This window comes from Nerophis ophidion, linkage group LG28 (assembly GCF_033978795.1).
Source record: "Nerophis ophidion isolate RoL-2023_Sa linkage group LG28, RoL_Noph_v1.0, whole genome shotgun sequence".
Taxonomy (NCBI): Eukaryota; Metazoa; Chordata; class Actinopteri; order Syngnathiformes; family Syngnathidae; genus Nerophis; species Nerophis ophidion.
In genome coordinates this window covers 14,073,592-14,095,552 of record NC_084638.1, presented here as the reverse complement: position 1 = coordinate 14,095,552, position 21,961 = coordinate 14,073,592, and the positions used below count along the sequence as shown (strand labels likewise).

Genomic DNA, 21,961 nt, shown 5'->3' with positions numbered 1-21,961 from the left:
ACATGCCGCCATAGACGGAAACACCTCCTAGGTAACAAATGAGCCAATCACCACACCCTACGCCTGCTTGTACCCACCCACTCTGTGCTCTATATAAACCATTGTATGTGAATGCTTTCATTAAAATCTCCTGATGATTGAGGGAACCCCTCATGAAACAGATCTGTAGAGATGAAGTAGTCTTGTGATTTTTTTCCCACACCTACATATTGCGCTCTACCACAGTATCGAGCACTATTCTCCGGATAATCCAATCAAGACATATATATATATATATATATGTATTAAAGGGGTCACATTATATATTTTTTTCTACATTAAGAACACATCCTTGTGGTCAACATAACATGTAACGGCGGGTCTTTGGTCAAATTGTTGCATGGATTATGTTTTACAGACCATCTTCAAGTTGCTTTCTGACAGTCTCTTCGAGATGCACCGTTTTGTAAGCGGTCTTACTTGTGTGGCTCCACTTCGACAGTGTCCCCGTCCTCTTTGTTGTACCGGTAGTTTTTAACGCTTCCACAGCGAGTTTACTGACGGATATAAGTTAGAACTGCACGCTACTTTCTATTAGAAATGGCAAGAGCAGAGGACAAGAGGATAGAGAGAAAGAAGGAGTTTAAAGAAAGAAGAAAGAAGGACGCGCTGAAATTTTAGGGACTGATTTACAAACCCTGTTTCCACATGAGTTGGGAAATTGTGTTAGATGTAAATATAAACGGAATACATCCATCCATCCATCCATCCATTTCCTACCGCTTATTCCCTTTTGGATCGCGGGGGACAATGATTTGCAAATCATTTTCAACCCATATTCAGTTGAATATGCTACAAAGACAACGTATTTGATGTAACTTTTTTTTTTGCAAATAATCATTAACTTTAGAATGTGATGCAAGCAACACGTGACAAAGAAGTTGGGAAAGGTGGCAATACATACCGATAAAGTTGAGAAATGCTCATCAAACACTTATTTGGAACATCCCACAGGTGTGCAGGCTAATTGGGAACAGGTGGGTGCCATGATTGGGTATAAAAGCAGCTTCCATGAAATGCTAAGTAATTCACTAAGAAGGTTAGGGCGAGGGTCACCACTTTGTAAGCAACTTGTCGAACAGTTTTAGAACAGCATTTCTCAACGAGCTATTGCAAGGAATTTAGGGATTTTACCATCTACGGTCCGTACAATCATCAAAAGTTCAGAGAATCTGGAGAAATCACTGCACGTAAGCGATGATGTTACGAACCTTTGACCCCTCAGGCGGTACTGCATCAAAACCCGTCATCAGTGTGTAAAGGATATCACCATATGGGCTCAGGAACACTTCATAAAACCACTGTCAGTAACTACAGTTGGTCGCTACATCTGTAAGTGCAAGTTAAAAATCTGCTATGCAAAGCGAAAGCCCATTTATCAACAACACTCAGAAACGCCGCTGGGTTCGAGCTCATTTAAGATGTTCTGATGCAAAGTGGAAAAGTGTTCTGTGGTCTGACGAGTCCACACTTCAAATTATATTCGGAAACTGTGGATGTGGTGTCCTCCGGGACAAAGAGGAAAATAACTATCCGGATTGTTATAGGCGCAAAGTTCAAAAGCTAGCATCTGTGATGGTATGGGGGTGTATTAGTGCCCAAGGCATGGGTAACTTACACATCTGTGAAGGCACCATTAATGCTGAATGGTCCATACAGGTTTTGGAGCAACATATGTTGTCATCCAAGCAACGTTATCATGGACGCCCCTACTTATTTCAGCAAGACAATGCCACGCCACGTGTTACAACAGCGTAGCTTTGTAGTAAAAGACTGCGGGTACTTTCATGGCGCGCCTGCAGTCCATACATGTCTACCATCGAAATTCCGTCGCTATCAATATCCTCAAACACGAATCTTTCATCCTCGTTCAAATGAATGGGGAAATTGTCGTTTTTTCGGTCTGAATAGCTGTTTTTGTTGGAGGCTCCCATTAAAATCAATAGCAATTTATGAGAAGTCATCAAACATGTGACGTCATCGTCTGCGACTTCCGGTAAAGGCGGGGCTTTTCTGTTAGCACCAAAAGTTGCGAACTTTATCGTCAATGTTCCCTTCTAAATCCTTTCAGCAAAAATATGGCAATATTGTGAAATGATCAAGTATGACACATAAAATGGACCTTCTATCCCCGTTTAAATAAGAAAATCTCATTTCAGTATGCCTTTAATAATGTTGACAAAATTACAGAATGATAAATGACAAAATATGTTACTGCATATGTCGGCAGCTAAATTAGGAGCCTTTGTTTGCTTACTTACTACTGAAAGACAAGTTGTCTTGTATGTTCACTATTTTATTTAAGGACAAAATTGCAATTAGAAACATACAGTGGTGCAAAAAAGTATTTAGTCAACCAGCGATTGTGCAAGTTCTCCCACTTAAAAGGATGACAGAGGTCTGTAATTTTCATCATAGGTACACTTCAACTGTGAGAGACAATGTGAAAAAAAAAATCCAGGAATTCACATTGTAGGAATTTTAAAGAATTTATTTGTAAATTATGGTGGAAAATAAGTATTTGGTCAACCATTCAAAATCTCACGATACATGGCCCCATTCATTCTTTCCTTAACACGGATCAATAGTCCTGTCCCCTTAGCCCAAAAACAGCCCCAAAGCATGATATTCCACCCCCATGCTTCACAGTAGGTATGGTGTTCTTGGGATGCAACTCAGTATTCTTCTTCCTCCAAACACGACGAGTTGAGTTTATACCAAAAAGTTGTATTTTGGTTTCATCTGACCACATGACATTCTCCCAATCCTCTGCTGTATCATCCATGTATCCATTTTGGTATAAACTCAACTCGTCGTGTTTGGAGGAAGAAGAATACTGAGTTGCATCCCAAGAACACCACACCTACTGTGAAGCATGGGGGTGGAAACATCATGCTTTGGGGATGTTTTTCTACTAAGGGGACAGGACGATTGATCCGTGTTAAGGAAAGAATGAATGGGGCCATGTATCGTGAGATTTTGAGCCAAAACCTCCTTCCATCAGTGAGAGCTTTGAATGGTTGACCAAATACTTATTTTCCACCATAATTTACAAATAAATTCTTTAAAATTCCTGGATTTTTTTTTTCACATTCTGTCTCTCACAGTTGAAGTGTACCTATGATGAAAATGACAGACCTCTGTCATCATTTTAAGTGGGAGAACTTGCACAATCGCTGGCTGACTAAATACTTTTTTGCCCCACTGTGTGTTTAATGTACCCTAAGATTTTTTGGGTTAAAATAAAGAAAATATTGACATTTTTTTGTGGTTCCCTTTATTTAGAAAAGTAAAGTACTGAAATACTGGAATCGTGACAACACTAATACACAAAAATGTGTCTTAAGTTCTTGCTCTACTTCCTCAGCAGAGCCATAAAAATGGGGGATCCGTTAAGACAGAAGGTGGAGGCCATGTCCCAGACCATGTGCCCGAGACGCCGCGTTGCATCTGAAGAGGACTTGAAGGCCCCACAAGATGACAAAGTCCAGCTGAAAAGAGAAATCTCCCTAATTAACGGCATCTGTCTCATCGTGGGCAACATGATCGGCTCGGGGATCTTTGTCTCCCCAAAGGGAGTCTTGATGCACAGCGCCTCGTATGGACTCTCCTTGCTCATCTGGGCCCTCGGAGGCATCTTCTCGGTGTTCGGGGCCTTGTGTTACGCTGAGCTGGGCACCACCATCACCAAGTCCGGAGCCAGTTACGCCTACATCCTGGAGTCCTTTGGCGGCTTTCTGGCCTTCATCCGCCTGTGGACGTCCATCCTGCTCATCGAACCGGCCAGCCAGGCCATCATTTCGCTGACGTTCGCCAACTACCTGGTGGAGGCCTACTACACCACCTGCAACGCCCCTCCCATCGCCGTGCGCCTCATAGCTGCAACCTGCCTGTGTAAGACCTCTTTAACTACTAAGCATCTCATAACCATGTTTTTGCAGGAATATCACATCCAGTGACTCTTACTGCAGGCAAATACAGTAGCCATCCATCCATTTTCTGCCGCTTGTGAAGTAATTATGAGGTGAATTATACATATTTCTCTGGCGACTCAAAGCGCTTCACCCAGTATCTAAGGTACTTTTTTAAGCCAGAGTCGGTAGAACTGGAAGCAGGTGGGTAAAGTGTCTTGCCCAAGGACACAACGGCAGTGACTAGCTTGGCAGAAGTGGGAATTGAACCTGGAACCCTCAAGTTGCTGGCACGGCCACTCTACCAACCGAGCTATACCGCCCGCCTTTACTGTTAAAGGGGAACATTATCACCATTTCAAAAGGGTTAAAAACAATAAAAATCAGTTCCCAGGGGCTTGTTTTATTTTTCGAAGTTTTTTTCTAAATTTTACACCTCCCGGAATATCCCTAAAAAAAGCTTTAAAGTGCTTGATTTTCGCTATTTGCGAAGCCACTATCCATTTCCCTGTGACGTCATACAATGCTGCCAATACAAACAAACAATGGCGAATACCACAGCAAGATATAGCGACATTAGCTCGGATTCAGACTCGGGTTTAAGCGATTCAACAGATTGTATTGAAACAGATGGTCGGAGTATGGAGGCAGATAGCGAAAACGAAATTTATGAAGAAATTGAAGCTATTGAGCGAATAGCTATTGATGCTATTCGGCCCTAACATGGGTGTACCTAATGAAGTGGCCCATAGCACGGCTGCCTTATTAGCATCGGCGGTAAAATGTGCGGACCAAACGATCAGGACTTTCGCATCTTGTGACACTGGAGCAACTTAAATCCGTCGATTGGTAAGTGTTTGTTTCGCATTAAATGTGGGTATCTAGTTTCAAATGTACATACAACTAGCGTAAATAGCATGTTAGCATCGGTTAGCATAGCATGTTAGCATCGATTAGCTGGCAGTCATGCCGTGACCAAATATGTCTGATTAGCACATAAGTCAACAACATCAACAAAACTCACCTTTGTGATTTCGTTAACTTAATCGTTACAAATGCATCTGCAGGTTATCCATACATCTCTGTGCCATCTCTGTCTTAGCATCGCCGGTAAAATGTGCAGACGCTCTGGCACATTCAATGGGGGTCTGGCGGCAGATTTCTTGCCAGTGGTGCAACTTGAATCCCTCCCTGTTAGTTTTGTTACACCCTCCGACAACACACCGACGAGGCATGATGTCTCCAAGGTTCCAAAAAATAGTCGAAAAAACGGAAAATAACAGAGCTGAGACTCGGTGTTTGTAATGTGTTGAAAATGAAAATGGCGGCTGTGTTACCTCGGTGACGTCACGTTCTGACGTCATCGCTAAAAGACCGAAAAACAGAAATGCGTTTAATTTGCCAAAATTCACCCATTTAGAGTTCGAAAATCGGTTAAAAAAATTCATGGTCTTTTTTCTGCAACATCAAGGTATATATTGACGCTTGCATAGGTTTGGTGATAATGTTCCCCTTTAACATCTGCCTATTTTCCATTTCAACGTGCTCTATCTACGCTTCTGTTAAAATGTAATGATCACTTATTCTTCTGTTGTTTGGATGCTTTTCATTAGTTTTGGATGATACCACAAATGTAGGTATTGATCTGATACCAAGTAGTTACAGGATCATACGTTAGTCATGATATAAGTCCTCATGTGTCCAGGGACGTATTTCCTGAGGTTATAAACATAATATGAATTTAAAAATAAATGTAAAAAGATTTTGTGGCGCTAAAAAAATATCGATGTAATTATAGCAGTATCGACAAGATCAATCAATCAATGTTTACTTATATAGCCCTAAATCACTAGTGTCTCAAAGGGCTGCACAAACCACAACATCCCGGTAGAGCCCACATAAGGGCAAGGAAAACTCACATCCAGTGGGAGGTCGGTGACAATGATGACTATGAGAAACCTTGGAGAGGACCGCATATGTGAGCAACCCCCCCCTCTCAACTCGGTTTTTCCGGCGTTTAATTGTCCTGTATCTCCTGCCTGAGGGCATCAGTTCAAAAAGTATATGTCCAGGGTGAGATGGGTCCTTTCTGATGTTTTGGGCCTTTTTGAGGCACCTGGCACTGTACAGTTCATCAAGGAGTGATCTTCATGGCAGTTTTTATGACCCTCTGCGATAGAAGGACAACAGCAGTTTTTGAGACACATTGTTCTTTTTTAGGAGTTTCAGAAAGTAAAGTCTATGCTGTGCCTTTTTGATGGTCACTGAGGTGTTCATACTCCACGACAGGTCTTCCTCGATCTGGATGCCTTTCCACATAATCCCCATTTATGTACAGTGGTTGGATGTTTTTTTTCTTCTGGAAATCTATGATCAGCTCCTTCGTATTGAAAACGTATCGCGCCTAACCCTATTAGCAACGTTAAGTACAAAATAAATATTAACTTCCAAAAATTTTGAAATGTATTTTGCACAACATATTGTGAATACACATCATACACAACCCTAACGTAGTTGTGAATTATATTTATATAGTGAATTATATTTATATAGCGCTTTTCTCAAGTGACTCAAAGTGCTTTACATAGCGACACCCAATATCTAAGTTACATTTAAACCAGTGTGGGTGGCTCTGGGAGCAGGTGGGTAAAGTGTCTTGCCCAAGGACACAACGGCAGTAACTAGTATGGCACAAGCGGGAATCGAACCTGCAACCCTCAAGTTGTTTTCATGGCCGCTCTACCAACCGAGCTATGCTGCCCCAATTCAAATTGTGTTCAATTATAAACACAGTAAAGGCATGTGAAATATCCTTGCACACGTATTAAACCACCCGAACGCCTCCCTAGGGAGGTGTTTAGGGCACGCCCAGCTGGTAGGAGGCCACGGGGAAGACCCAGGATACGTTGGGAAGACTATGTCTCCCGGCTGGCCTGGGAACGCCTCGGGATCCCCCGGGAAGAGCTAGACGAAGTGGCTGGAGAGAGGGAAGTCCGGGCTTCCCTGCTTAGGCTGCTGCCCCCGCGACCCGACCTCGGATAAGCGGAAGATGATGGATGGATGGACGTATTAAACCTTTGCACCAATTATATACTATATATACAATCAATTATACTTCCATTATTATTTATATCCCACGTTTAGTTTTTAATGTGAAGTGAAGTGAATTATATTTATATAGCACTTTCCTCTAGTGACTCAAAGCGCTTTACATAGTGAAACCCAATATTTAAGTTACATTTAAACCAGTGTGGGTGGCACTGGGAGCAGGTGGGTAAAGTGTCTTGCCCAAGGACACAACGGCAGTGACCAGGATGGCGGAAGCGGGAATCGAACCTGCAACCCTCAAGTTGCTGGCACGGCCGCTCTACCAACCAAGCTATACCCCCCTCATTGTGATTAATCAACATTAATCACAATGTTGATTCAAGAGTGATATATTTTTTTTAAAACAATGGTCTTAAAGTGTTTTTTAAATGTGTGAATGGAACTGGAATATTTGAAGGAATCATCCCAGCTGTTCCACAGTTGAACTCCTCCAACAAAAACACATCTACTTTTTAAGCTCGTTCTTATTTTTGGTCATAAGGATTCTTTCTGGGTTTGAACATCTCCTGTAGACACCCAGGCAGCATGTGGTTATGAGCTTTGTAAGCCACAATAGTATTATTGAGGTCAATAAGATAGTGCAGTGTTAATGTTTTTAATTGAATGAACAGAGCATTGGTGTGGTCATGATAATTCGCATGATTAGTCTCGACTACTGTAACGTATTATTTTCGGGTCTCCCCATGTCTAGCATTAAAAGATTACAGTTGGTACAAAATGCGGCTGCTAGACTTTTGACAAGAACAAGAAAGTTTGATCACATTACGCCTGTACTGGCTCACCTGCACTGGCTTCCTGTGCACCTAAGATGTGACTTTAAGGTTTTACTACTTACGTAATCTGCGTTCAAAAGATTACGGCTTATTAGTGATTCCTAGAGCCCAAAAAAAGTCTGCGGGCTATAGAGCGTTTTCCGTTCGGGCTCCAGTACTCTGGAATGCCCTCCCGGTAACAGTTCGAGATGCCACCTCAGTAGAAGCATTTAAGTCCCACCTTAAAACTCATTTGTATACTCTAGCCTTTAAATAGACCTCCTTTTTAGACCAGTTGATCTGCCGCTTCTTTTCTTTTTCTCCTCTGTCCCCCCCCTCCCTTGTGTAGGGGGTCCGGTCCGATGACCATGGATGAAGTACTGGCTGTCCAGAGTCGGGACCCAGAATGGACCGCTCGCCTGTATCGGTTGGGGACATCTCTACGATGCTGATCCGACTCCGCTTGGGATGGTTTCCCGTGGGCGGGACTCTCGCTGCTGTCTTGGATCCGCTTTGAGCTGAACTCTCGCGGTTGTGTTGGATCCACTATGGATTGAACTTTCACAGTATCATGTTAGACCCGCTCGAGGTTCTTATAGTCATCATTGTCACTGGCGTCCCACTGGGTATAACTTTTCCTGGCCCTTATGTGGGTTCTTCCGAGGATGTCGTAGTCGTAGTGGTTTGTGCAGCCCTTTGAGACATTTGTGATTTAGGGCTATATAAATAAACATTGATTGACTGATTGATAATTGACAATTCCTAATCGCTTTCTTTTGAAGTAAGAATATAGAGTTTGATTTGTAATTGTTACCCCAGATTTTAACGCAATAATTAAGATATGGGAGTATGAAAGGATTATATAACATGTTAAGAGCCTTTTGATTTACAGAGTTTTTAATTTTATGTAACACAGCAATAACTTTTACCATCTTTGTCTTAAGTATATGTATGTACAGTTTCCAATTTAATTTATCATCGATAAAGATTCCCAAAAATGTTATTGAATACACCCTTTCTATCTCCACATCATCAATTCTTATATGACGCTGTATGTCATTTTTCCTATTTCCCAAAATTATATATTTTGTTTTATTTAGGTTAATTGATTGTTTATTGGCATCAGACCATTGCTTTAGTATGTGGAGTTCAATCTCTACAGTCTCTAGGAGTTGGTCAAGGTCTTGCCCAGAACAGTACAGACTTGTATCATCAGCAAAAATAATACATATAAAACATGTATTCAGTTATTTTACCTTTTGAGTACATAACTCCACATGTGTTAATTCATGCTTTTGATGCCTTCAGTGACAATCTACAACGTAAATAGTCATGAAAATAAAGAATACGCATTGAATGAGGAGAAGGTGTGTCCAAAGTTTTGGCATGTACCGTATATATATATATATATATATATATATATATATATATATATATATATATATATATGTATGTGTGGGAAAAATCACAAGACTACTTCATCTCTACAGAACTGTTTCATGAGGGGTTCCCTCAATCATCAGGAGATTTTAATGGAAGCATTCACATACAATGGTTTATATAGGGCACAGAGTGGGTGGGTACAGGCAGGCGTAGGGTGTGGTGGTTGGCTCATGTGTTACCTAGGAGGTGTTTCCGTCTGTGGCGGCATGTTGAAATGATTTCACTGCGCTTGTTGAGGGATGACAGGTCTGGATGATATATAATAAACAGTTTCTCTTTTAAGCAAAGGTTGCATCTTTTATTACCACTGTTGTAAGGTGTGCTGGATGCAAAAATTTGCCATGTTATTGAATACAGTACTATTCTCTGGATATCCAACCAAGATATATATGTATATATATATATATACATATATATATGTTACAACAGCGTGTATTTTGTAGTAAAATAGTGTGGGTACTAGACTGGCCTTCCTGTAGTCCAGACCTGTCTCCCGTTAAAAATTTGTGGCGCAATATAAAGCCTAAAATACCACAACTGAGACCCCGGACTGTTGAACAACTTAAGCTGTACATCAAGCAAGAATGGGAAAGAATTCCACCTGAAAGCTTCAAAAATTGGTCTCCTCAGTTCCCAAACATTTGCAGAGTGTTATTAAAAGGAAAGGCCATGCAACACAGTGGTAAAAATGCCCCCGTGCCAACTTTTTTGCAATGTGTTGCTGCCATTGAATTCTAAGTTAATGATTATTTGCAAAACAAATCCATTAAGTTTCTCAGTTCGAACACTAAAAATCTTGTCTTTGCAGTCTATTCATTTGAGTTTAAGTTGAAAAGGATTTGCAAGTCATTGTATATTGTTTTTATTTACGAATTACACAACGTCCCAACTTCACTGGTTTTAGGTTTTGTATTATTTATTCAAGCTCATATTCTGGCATATATATGTTGAAATTTTCAGAATTTTTTGGTAAAAAAATAAAACAAACTTCACTGCAAATTTTTTAGGGTGGCTTAAGAATAATAATCCGCCAGACGGCAGTCGAGTCTTGAATATCTTAAAATGTGTTTTGAGGCCATTCTGTCAGGCTTTCCCCTGACAGTTTGTTTATGTTTTAGTTTTTTCCTCTGCATTTGTCTGTTTCCTGTGTTTAGTATCTCCTGTCTTTAGTTCCTGTCTAGTGCTCTTATTTTGTCAGCTTCCTGTCTTGTTCCCTGCATGCTGTGTTCCTCCTCAGCTGCGGCTGATTGGCACCTGGCCACACCTGTTGCCAATCAGCCCGCTCCTATTTGTACCTGCTTTGTCTTGTGTCAGTTGCTGGATCATTGTATTGTCTTGTAGATGTCACGTCTAGTCGCTCTTGTGATGTGTTATCGCTCCTGTCGTGTCGTACCTTGTCTTTGCAGCGTAGCGGTAAGCTATATTCAGTTGATGTTTGTAGCTTACTGTTTTTTGTTCCCTGCTTCCGTTTTATTTTTCATTATACAAGTACGACTTCTGTTTGCCTGTTTGCTACCCGTTATCTTCCACGCTAAGCTCCTGTTCGTTATTTTCTAGCTCCCAGGCTAGCTCCTTTTTGTTTGATTATCCGCCTCGTGCGCGCTTTGTGTTTGTACGCTTTTGGTTTTGTTTTTGTCTTAGTATTTAATTAAATCATGTTTTCTCATTCCATGCCTGCCTCCAGCCCTGCACCTTTGGGTTCGTCACCAAATGACCATGACACATTCCATATTTGACAGCATCATTAATGGCGCTTTCCATCATTTTCAGAAGACCGCATTGCAAAATGATTAGCCGCTCCTTTTCCTCTCACGCGAGATTCACCCAGGAATGGAGTCCTTCCTTACTGAATATGAAGCGCCCCGTCATTCATTCATTGACTTTTTACAAGCAAAATGGGGCCCCAAACAGATCACGGGGCCCTAAACACAGCGTGTTGTCTGCATACGCACTCATTCTAGTCTTATGATAGCTGTTGTGTTTTTAGCCACTTGATGTTAATATTTTGTGCTTCTATTGTGGCTCCTCCAGGCATGCTCATCTACATCAACTGTGCCTACGTGAAGTGGGGGACCCTGATCCAGGACATCTTCACTTACGCTAAGCTCTCATCCCTCCTCCTCATCATAATGGTAGGAATTCTGAAATTATTGGGCGGTAAGTTGCACTTCATCAACAAACCAAATGTAGAAGTATTACAAATTAAGAATAAGCTTCCATTGCAAGTTTTAAACCTCAATTTGTCTCTGTCTAGGAGAGACTAAGAGCTTTGAGAGTCCGTTTGAGGGATCCTCCACGGATCCCGGAGCCATAGCCTTGGCTCTCTACTCCGCACTGTTCTCCTATTCGGGCTGGGACACGCTTAACTTTGTCACAGAGGAGATTCAGAATCCAGAGAGGTAATGTGGATAACACACTTTATTGTGTGGCTCATTAAATTTTGTCTAATTCTATTAGAGATGCGCGGTTTGCGGTTTCATCCGTGGAGTCCGCGGATAAACCGCGGATCGGGTGGTTGACATGACGAAAAAATAGATTTTAATTAGATTCGGGCGGGTGGCGGTTGAACCATCCGGAAATATTTGATATGCATGGTTCTGGGATCGGTATTCTTTGCCATTCAAGGTGCCATTTAAGACCCGTGTCGTAAAGCGAAAAAGACAATAAGACGCTATTATTCTCCTGAATGACTGCCGGCAGTCACCCAGATAATAAGTATTAGGGCGTGCTATAAAGCCATTGGCTTTGTCGCCTACTACAACGTGTACGATCTGCTTGTCAGTCCGGCATCATGTTGTGTGGCACACGCACACGACTGCAAGGCATACTGGGTGACACAGAGTACACTAATGGTTGTGATATAAACAATTTTAACACTCTTAGTAATATGCGCCACGCTGTGAAGCCACACCAATTAAGAACGACAACAACATTTCGGGAGAACATCCTCACAGTAACACAACATAAACGCAACACAACAAATACCCAGAATCCTTTGTATTCATGAAACGATCCATCCATCCATCCATCATCTTCCGCTTATCCGAGGTCGGGTCGCGGGGGCAGCAGCCTAAGCAGGGAAGCCCAGACTTCCCTATCTCCAGCCACTTCGTCTAGCTCTTCCCGGGGGATCCCAGGCCAGCCGGGAGACATAGTCTTCCCAACGTGTCCTGGGTCTTCCCCGTGGCCTCCTACCAGCTGGACGTGCCCTAAACACATCCCTAGGGAGGCGTTCGGGTGGCATCCTGACCAGATGCCCAAACCACTTCATCTGGCTCCTCTCGATGTGGAGGAGCAGCGGCTTTACGTTGAGCTCACTTCTTGACTATTTTATACACCCCGCAACCCCCCCCGTGCGTCAGTAAGGTGGGCGGGGTTGGGGGCGCGGGGGTGTAAAATATATTCAGGAAGTCTCACAGATACAAAGGATTATGGGTATTTGTTGTGTTGCGTTTATGTTGTGTTACTGAGAGGATGTTCTCCCGAAATGTGTTTGTCAATCTTGTTGGGTGTGGCTTCACAGCGTGGCGTATATCAGTAAGTGTTAAAGTTGTTTATATCACAACCATCAGTGTACTCTGTATCACCTAGTATGTCTTTCAATCTTGAACGTGTAATTTCGGAAGCTGCACACAACATGTTGACGGAATAATAATCGGTGTGTACATGTTGAAGATGTCTAAGGCAATGGCTTCACAGCACGCCCATATTGTTGTAATCAGGATGAATGTTATTGGATAGTCGCGGGAACGTTAGCGGCTCCAATTGTCATCATTACTCTGTGAAACAGGTTTAAATAGCTCTGTGAGTGGTAAAGGCGGACAACCTCTGATGTATTTCAGCGGGCGGTTGGCGGGCGGGTACGGTCCTGATAAAATGTTGGTCCGGGTGGACGGCGGGTGGATGACGACTTTGGAGATGCAGATGCGGATGATATAATTGCCTATCCGCGCATCTCTAAAGTCTATTATGCGTCAAATAATTAAAAACTTAAATTCTTAAAGGGGAACATTATCACAATTTCAGAAGGGTTAAAACCAATAAAAATCAGTTCCCCGTGGCTTATTTTGTTTTTCGAAGTTTTTTTCAAAATTTTACCCGTCCCGGAATATCCCTAAAAAAAGCTTTGAAGTGCCTGATTTCCCTGTGATGTCACATAGCGATGGCAATACAAACAAATGGTGGATAGCACAGCAAGATATAGCGACATTAGCTCGGATTCGGACTCGGATTTCAGCGGATTAAGCGATTCAACAGATTACGCATGTATTGAAACGGATGGTTGGAGTATGGAGGCAGATAGCGAAAACAAAATTGAAGAAGAAACTGAAGCTATTGAGCGAATAGCTATTGACGCATTTCGGCCATGTTTGCCTTAGCATCGCCGGTAAAATGTGCAGACAAACAATCGGAAGTTTCGCATCTTGTGACACTGGATCAACCTAAATCCGTCGATTGGTAAGTGTTTGTTTGGCCTTAAATGTGGGTGGAAGGAAACGCTGGATGCAAATACAGCTACAAATGTACATACAGCTAGCCTAAATAGCATGTTAGCATCGATTAGCTGGCAGTCATGCCGCAACCAAATATGTCTGATTAGCACATAAGTCAATAACATCAACAGTTGTTGACTTTATCGTTGGGAATGCATCCACTTTGAGTGTCGCAGGATATCCAGAAATTCTAGCCATCTCTGTGCCATCTCTGTCGTAGCATCGCCGGTAAAAACCAAACGAGGGACTTTCGCATCTCTTGACACTGGAGCAACTTAAATCCGTCGATTAGTATGTGTTTGTTTGGCATTAAATGTGGATGGAGGGAAAGGCTGGATGCAAATATAGCTACAAATGAGGCATAACGATGCAATGTGTACATACAGCTAGCCCAGTGGTTCTTAACCTGGGTTCGATCGAACCCTAGGGGTTCGGTCAGTCGGCCTCAGGGGTTCGACGGAGCCTCCGTCCAAACCTGACTAAATAACAAATTCAATGCCATCCATCCATTTTCTACCGCTTATTCCCTTTCGGGGTTGCGGGGGGCGCTGGCGCCTATCTCAGCTACAATCGGGCGGAAGGCAGGGTACACCCTGGACAAGTCGCCACCTCATCGCAGGAACAGGTACAATACAATCATTTTAAAAAACATTTTAATTTTCACTAAAGAAGGGTTCGGTGAATGGTGGTGGGGTTCGGTACCTCTAACAAGGTTAAGAACCAGTGAGCTAGCCTAAATAGCATGTTAGCATCGATTAGCATGCCGTGCTAATCGATGCACACTCCACGTAAATCAACTTGAATTCGTCCCTGATCGTGTTGTTACACCCTCCGACAACACACCGACGAGGCATGATGTCTCCAAGGTACCGGAAAACAGTCGAAAAAACGGAAAATAACAGAGCTAATTCGACTTGCAGCGTGTAATGTGGTGGAGAAAATGGCGTTGACGTCAAAGGAAAGGCCATGCAACACAGTGGTAAAAATGCCCCCGTGCCAACTTTTTGCAATGTGTTGCTGCCATTGATTTCTAAATTAATGACTATTTGCAAAAAAAACATGAAGTTTCTCAGTTCGAACATTAAAAATCTTGTATTTGCAGTCTATTCATTTGAGTTTAAGTTGAAAAGGATTTCGAAATCATTGTATATTGTTTTTATTTACGAATTACACAACGTGCCAACTTCACTGGTTTTAGGTTTTGTATTATTTATTCAAGCTCATATTCTGGCATATATATGTTGAATTATTCAGAATTTTTTGGTAAAAAAAATAAAACAAAAGTCACTGCAAATTTTTTTAGGGTGGTTTAAGAATAATAATCCACCAGACAGCAGTCGAGTCTTGAATATCTTAAAATGTGTTTTGAGGCCATTCTGTCAGGCTTTCCCCTGACATTTGTCTATGTTTTAGATTTTTCCTCTGCATTTGTCTGTTTCCTGTGTTTAGTATCTCCTGTCTTTAGTTCCTGTCTTGTGCTCTTATTTTGTCAGCTTCCTGTCATGTTCCCTGAGTGCTGTGTTCCTCCTCAGCTGCGGCTGATTGGCACCTGGCCACACCTGTTGCCAATCAGCCCGCTCCTATTTGTACCTGCTTTGTCTTGTGTCAGTTGCTGGATCATTGTATTGTCTTGTAGATGTCACGTCTAGTCGCTCTTGTGATGTGTTATCGCTCCTGTCGTGTCGTACCTTGTCTTTGCAGCGTAGCGGTAAGCTATATTCAATCAATCAATCAATGTTTATTTATATAGCCCCAAATCACAAATGTCTCAAAGGACTGCACAAATCATTACGACTACAACATCCTCGGAAGAACCCACAAAAGGGCAAGGAAAACTCACACCCAGTGGGCAGGGAGAATTCACATCCAGTGGGACGCCAGTGACAATGCTGACTATGAGAAACCTTGGAGAGGACCTCAGATGTGGGCAATCCCCCCCCCCCAGGGGACCGAAAGCAATGGATGTCGAGCGGGTCTAACATGATACTGTGAAAGTTCAATCCATAGTGGCTCCAACACAGCCGCGAGAGTTCAGTTCAAGCGGATCCAAGACAGCAGCGAGAGTCCCGTCCACAGGAGACCATCTCAAGCGGAGGCGGATCAGCAGCGTAGAGAGGGGGGGCATAGGAGAAAAAAGAAAAGAAGCGGCAGATCAACTGGTCTAAAAAGGAGGTCAATTTAAAGGCTAGAGTATACAGATGAGTTTTAAGGTGAGACTTAAATGCTTCTACTGAGGTAGCATCTCGAACTGTCACCGGGAGGGCATTCCAGAGTACTGGAGCCCGAACGGAAAACGCTCTATAGCCCGCAGACTTTTTTTGGGCTCTAGGAATCACTAATAAGCTGGAGTCTTTTGAACGCAGATTTCAGTTGATGTATGTAGCTTACGGTTTTTTGTTCCCTGCTTCCGTTTTATTTTTCATTATACAAGCACGACTTCTGTTTGCCTGTTTGCTACCTGTTAGCTTACACGCTGAGCTCCTGTTTGTAATTTTCTGGCTCCCAGACGTCATCGCTCCGAGAGCGATAAATAGAAAGGCGTTTAATTCGCCAAAATTCACCCATTTAGAGTTCGGAAATCGGTTAAAAAAATACTGTATATGTTCTTTTTTCTGCACCATCAAGGTATGTATTGACGCTTACATAGCTCTGGTGATAATGTTCCCCTTTTAAAAAAATTAAATAGATAACATGCCAATTTGAATCATTTTATTGTGTTCTACTGGTCCTACAGGAATCTACCGCTCGCCATCGCCATCTCCATGCCCATAGTGACCATCATCTACCTGCTGACCAACGTGGCGTACTACGTGGTCCTAGACATGCCTTCTCTGCTGGCCAGTGATGCTGTTGCTGTGGTGAGGTGGCAACAATCACACTAAATATAGTCCGGCGTGTGCTTGGAATACTTTCAGTCAACATGTGATGGCTTGAACTAAGAGCTTGATCTACTAAAATCCCCAAAAACACGTGCCAAATTGTGTTTGCAAATTTAAAAAAAAAATGCACATACTAATAGTGGGCGTGTGGCGTGGTCTACTAAGACTGCTTGTACGATTGATGCAGACAGTCCTATTTAAATGAGGTTTTTGGGTGTCACCATGGAGATACTCATTTCCCTTTCCCTCCACAATTGTGGCATCATATGATTCAACCTGTGCTGTTTTGTCATGCAGCTCATAAATATAATATATACTACCTTTCCTGAGCTATATTTAAGGGTATTCTAGAACCTACTTTTAGCACGCTGAAGGTGCGCTCTTAGGGGCGCTATGGTGTTGTGAGGATGCGTCCGGAACGAACCAGTTGCATGAAAATACGTAATGCGAGATGTTCTTTCATATGGAAGACATGTGACGCCAGACACCAAAACTAATCGATGGAATTTGTTTGAATCATTCCCTTAAGTCAGGGGTGTCAAACTTGTTTTCATTGAGGGCCGGATCGCAGTTGGGGCAAAAAAGTATTTAGTCAGCCACCGATTGTGCAAGTTCTCCCACTTAAAATGATGACAGAGGTCTGTAATTTTCAACATAGGTACACTTCAACTGTGAGAGACAGAATGTGAAAAAGAAATCCAGGAATTCACATTGTAGGAATTTTAAAGAATTTATTAGTAAATTATGGTAGAAAATAAGTATTTGGTCTCACTGATGGGAGGTTTTGGCTCAAAATCTCACGATTCTTTCCTTAACACGGATCAATCGTCCTGTCCCCTTAGCAGAAAAACAGCCCCAAAGCATGATGTTTCCACCCCCATGCTTCACAGTAGGTATGGTGTTCTTGGGATGCAACTCAGTATTCTTCTTCCTCCAAACACGACAAGTTGAGTTTATACCAAAATGGATACATGGATGATACAGCAGAGGATTGGGAGAATGTCATGTGGTCAGATGAAACCAAAATATAACTTTTTGGTATAAACTCAACTCGTCGTGTTTGGAGGAAGAAGAATACTGAGTTGCATCCCAAGGACACCAAACCTACTGTGAAGCATGGGGGTGGAAACATCATGCTTTGGGGCTGTTTTTCTGCTAAGGGGACAGGACGATTGATCCGTGTTAAGGAAAGAATGAATGCGGCCATGTATCGTGAGATTTTGAGGCAAAACCTCCTTTGAATGGTTGACCAAATACTTATTTTCCACCATAATTTACAAATAAATTCTTTAAAATTCCTACAATGTGAGTTTCTGGATTTTTTTTCACATTCTGTCTCTCACAGTTGAAGTGTACCTATGGTGAAAATTACAGACCTCTGTCATCATTTTAAGTGGGAGAACTTGCACAATCGCTGGCTGACTAAATACTTTTTTGCCCCACTGTATGTGTGTATATATATATATATATATATATATATATATATATATATATATATATATATATATATATTTAAACCTAGGCTGACCATATTCTGAAATCCCAAAAAGAGGACACCCAAGGCGGGCAGCAGGCCAAGGTTGGGACTAGGTGAAAATTTGCCAATGATACTTGAACTTCCATCCATCCATTCCCTAACGCTTATTCCCTTTGGGGTCGTTGGGGGCGCTGGTGCCTTACTTGAACTTGCTTTATAAATATTATTCATCCATCCATCCATTTTCTACCGCTTGTCCCGTTCGGGGTCGCGGGGGGTCAATATATTTGTCAGGTTCAAACATTGATGACATCTATTAAACAAGGCAAAGAATCAAACAGAGACAGAATTAAATTTGGACTCGGATCCGAGGAGAGACATGGCCTCTGTACACCTTGTACAGTTTCTGCACCATGCTCTGACCCAAGACCGTGCTCCTCTTTCTTTATTTGATTTTCACCCCCTTCCTTCCTGCAGCTGCTTCCTCAAGGAAGTGGGTCGTGACTAGCTTTGCCTTCGGTTCCCGAACACTTCAAAGAAAGTCCCATAAAATTATTCAAAGAGGGTCCCATAAAATAGAACAAAGAAAGAGTTCGTAAAAATAATTGAAAGGGTTCCTGTGGAAGTTGGTCAAATTCTGCCATTTGTCCACCTGGAAAGTCCAACATTCTTCTTGGGAAGCTTCAGCCTTTTGTTTTCTCGTCAGGAACACAATGTAATACACGGTTTTATTTGATAATTTACACATAATTTTTCTGACAATATTCATTTCAAAAAGCATTTTTTTCTCCTCTGTTGACATCAGTGTTTGCGCTAGGAATTTTCAAAATGGGGTCCCAGGGACCCCATCAAGTCATAAAAATGTCAGGCTTTCCCCTGACAGTTTGTCTATGTTTTAGTTTTTTCTTCTGCATTTGTCTGTTTCCTCTGTGTTTAGTATTTCTTGTCCTCAGTTCCTGTCTAGTGCTCTTATTTTGTCAGCTTCCTGTCGTGTTCCCTGAGTGCTGTGTTCCTCCTCAGCTGCGGCTAATTGGCACCTGGCCACACCTGTTGCCAATCAGCCCGCTCCTATTTGTACCTGCTTTGTCTTTTGTCAGTTGCTGGATCGTTGTATTGTCATTTGTATTGTCGTTGCCACATGTCGCTCTTGTCGTGTCCTTTTGTTACAGCTACTATCTGTCGTGCTACATTTTGTCCTTGTCGTCGTAGTGGTAAGCTGTTTCTGTTAGCATTAGCCATTTCCAGTTTTTCCTGTTTGCCACCCGCTAGCTTCCACGCTAGGTCCTTTTTTGTTTCTTGCTAGCTTCTATGCTAAAGACCCTTAGTTTGTTATTCCGCCCATGTGCGCACTTTTTGTTTGTACCCTTTTGGTTTTGTTTTTGTCTTAGTATTTAATTAAATCATGTTTACTTACCAAATGCCTGCCTCCTTCTCTGCATCTTGGAGTTCGACACCAAAACCTGTGACAAAAAATTAGGTCCCACAGTAGATTTTTGGGGTCCCACTTTTTGTAAGCGTTTTTAAAACAAATGATAAACGTATGTATTGTCCTGTTATATCTCACATTATATATTGTGTTTTGGAAAAAGGTTGTCATTAATGTTACTTCATTCATTAAAGGAAATAATATAAAAAGAAGAGAAATATGTATGCATATGTAAAGATTTTTCAGTTATAAACATTCATTCACTTTCTTTATTCCTTCATGGATCTAAACTTTACCGCTGCTGGTAGTTTTTTCTATGTTTTTATTCAATAAGTTGTATGTGTATTTATTTCAGTATAAAAGTGTAAAAAGTGTTTTGCTTGGGTCATGAAATGATGATAATGGTGTGCCAGGGCATACATACATTTTATATTTAACGCTTACATCTCTGGAGCCTACATCAACTTCAGATTTATTTCTGATTTCAAAATGTTTTATTTATTTTTTTTATGTTGTTTTTTGTGTGTTTGTTATCTGCCTTTTTTGTCAAACAAAACTATGTTTTTTTATGGCCAACATGTAAAATATTCCACCAAAAATATTTTCCAGAGATGAATATTTGATGTGACGTAATCGGGGTTGAGGTGGGGGCTGGGGGGCGGTGGGGGTGTACATTGTAGCATCCCGGAAGAGTCGATGTTGCAAGGGGTTCTGGGTATTTATTCTGTTGTGTTTCGGTGCGGATGTTCTCCCGAAATGTGTTTGTCATTCTTGTTTGGTGTGGGTTCACAGTGTGGCGCATATTTGTTACCGTGTTAATAACGTTTATACGGCCACCCCCAGTGTGACCTGTATGGCAAGTATGCCTTGATTGACAATCAATCCAATACCGCTTTCTCTTGCTCTCTCTGTCTCTGCCCCTCCCTCACGAATGTTGCTGCGTGTGCACACCTTCACAATTTGTTTTGTTTTTAACCCCTCTTAACATTCTACGTACACGCAACCTTTACATAAAACACTAGACATTTGAGGTATTTAAGAAACCCCGTCCGGACACCCCGGATAGTCCTGCTAAAGAGGACATGTCCGGGGGAAAGAGGACATATGGTCAGTCTACATAAACCCCAAGAAAAAAAAAAAATACTAAAGTAATAATATAATTCAATTTATATCTGCCACTATCATGCTTCGGATTGTGCAATGTTAAGCAAATAAACTGAGAATTTTAAGTTGATCAGTGGGGTGCGCCCAAACCGTGTAGGCAGATTAGGAAAGTTCCTGCCCATGAAGATCAGCCTTGCATGTTTCCCAAATTGTTGATGCGGACACCTCTTCACTCGCGTTGGTTGAGGTGAACAAGTCGATACTGTTATTAATAGACGAAATAAATCTGACTCACGGAGCAAAGAGGGAATGAGGCACCAGGGACAGTGTGACATATTGGCCTGCCTGGGAGGGAGATGTCCACAACAACCGTTGCATGATCAGAAATAACTATTGAACCATAAGAGCAAGAGTAGAATGAAGCTTAGTCTATCGTAGGGTTGCACGGTATACCGGTACTAGCGCGGTATCGCAGTACTAATGAATCAAAAACGTTACTATACTCCATTTAAAAAGTACCAGTTTGCAATATTTTTTTTTTGCAGGACCGTTCGGCAGCACACAATCACAGAGTACTTACTAGCAGACGCTACTGTTGTCCCGGTACCAATATTTTGGTCCGATACCGGCACCAAAATATATTTCGATACTTTTCGGTACTTTTCGGTACTTTTCTAAATAAAGGGGAACACAAAAAATGTCATTATTAGCTTTATTATAACAAAAGATGTTAGGGTACATTAAACATCTGTACCCTAACATCTAATCGCAGTACAAATGAATCAAAAACGGTACTATACTCCATTTAAAAAGTACCAGTTTGCAATATTTTTTTTTTTTTACAGGACCGTTCGGCAGCACACAATCACAGAGTACTTACAAGCAGACGCTACTGTTGTCCCGATACCAATATTATGGTCCCGATACCGGCACCAAAATATATTTCGATACTTATCTGTAATTTTCGGTACTTTTTTAAATAAAGGGGAACACAAAAAATGTCATTATTAGCTTTATTATAACAAAAGATGTTAGGGTACATTAAACATCTGTACCCTAACATCTAATCGCAGTACTAATGAACCAAAAACGGTACTATACTCCATTTAAAAAGTACCAGTTTGCAATATTTTTTTTTTTTACAGGACCGTTCGGCAGCACACAATCACAGAGTACTTACAAGCAGACGCTACTGTTGACCCGATACCAATATTTTGGTCCCGATACCGGCACCAAAATATATTTCGATACTTTTCTGTACTTTTCGGTACTTTTCTAAATAAAGGGGAACACAAAAAATGTCATTATTAGCTTTATTATAACAAAAGA

General features: G+C 41.6%; 1 protein-coding gene across 2 annotated transcripts in view; it reads left to right on the top strand.

Annotated features, from left to right (window-relative positions):
* Positions 1-21,961, top strand: part of LOC133545014 (Y+L amino acid transporter 2-like) — a 51,588-nt gene that overhangs the window by 3,352 nt on the left and 26,275 nt on the right. The window contains exons 2-5 of one of the 2 annotated variants that reach the window (XM_061890304.1): positions 3,410-3,933; positions 11,285-11,410; positions 11,508-11,652; positions 16,481-16,604. In XM_061890304.1, coding sequence (XP_061746288.1) covers positions 3,420-3,933; positions 11,285-11,410; positions 11,508-11,652; positions 16,481-16,604 — 909 coding nt within the window. In that variant the 5' untranslated portion in view covers positions 3,410-3,419. Of the gene's footprint in view, positions 1-3,406; positions 3,934-11,284; positions 11,411-11,507; positions 11,653-16,480; positions 16,605-21,961 lie in introns of both variants that reach the window. The other variant, XM_061890303.1, reaches the window with a different exon arrangement.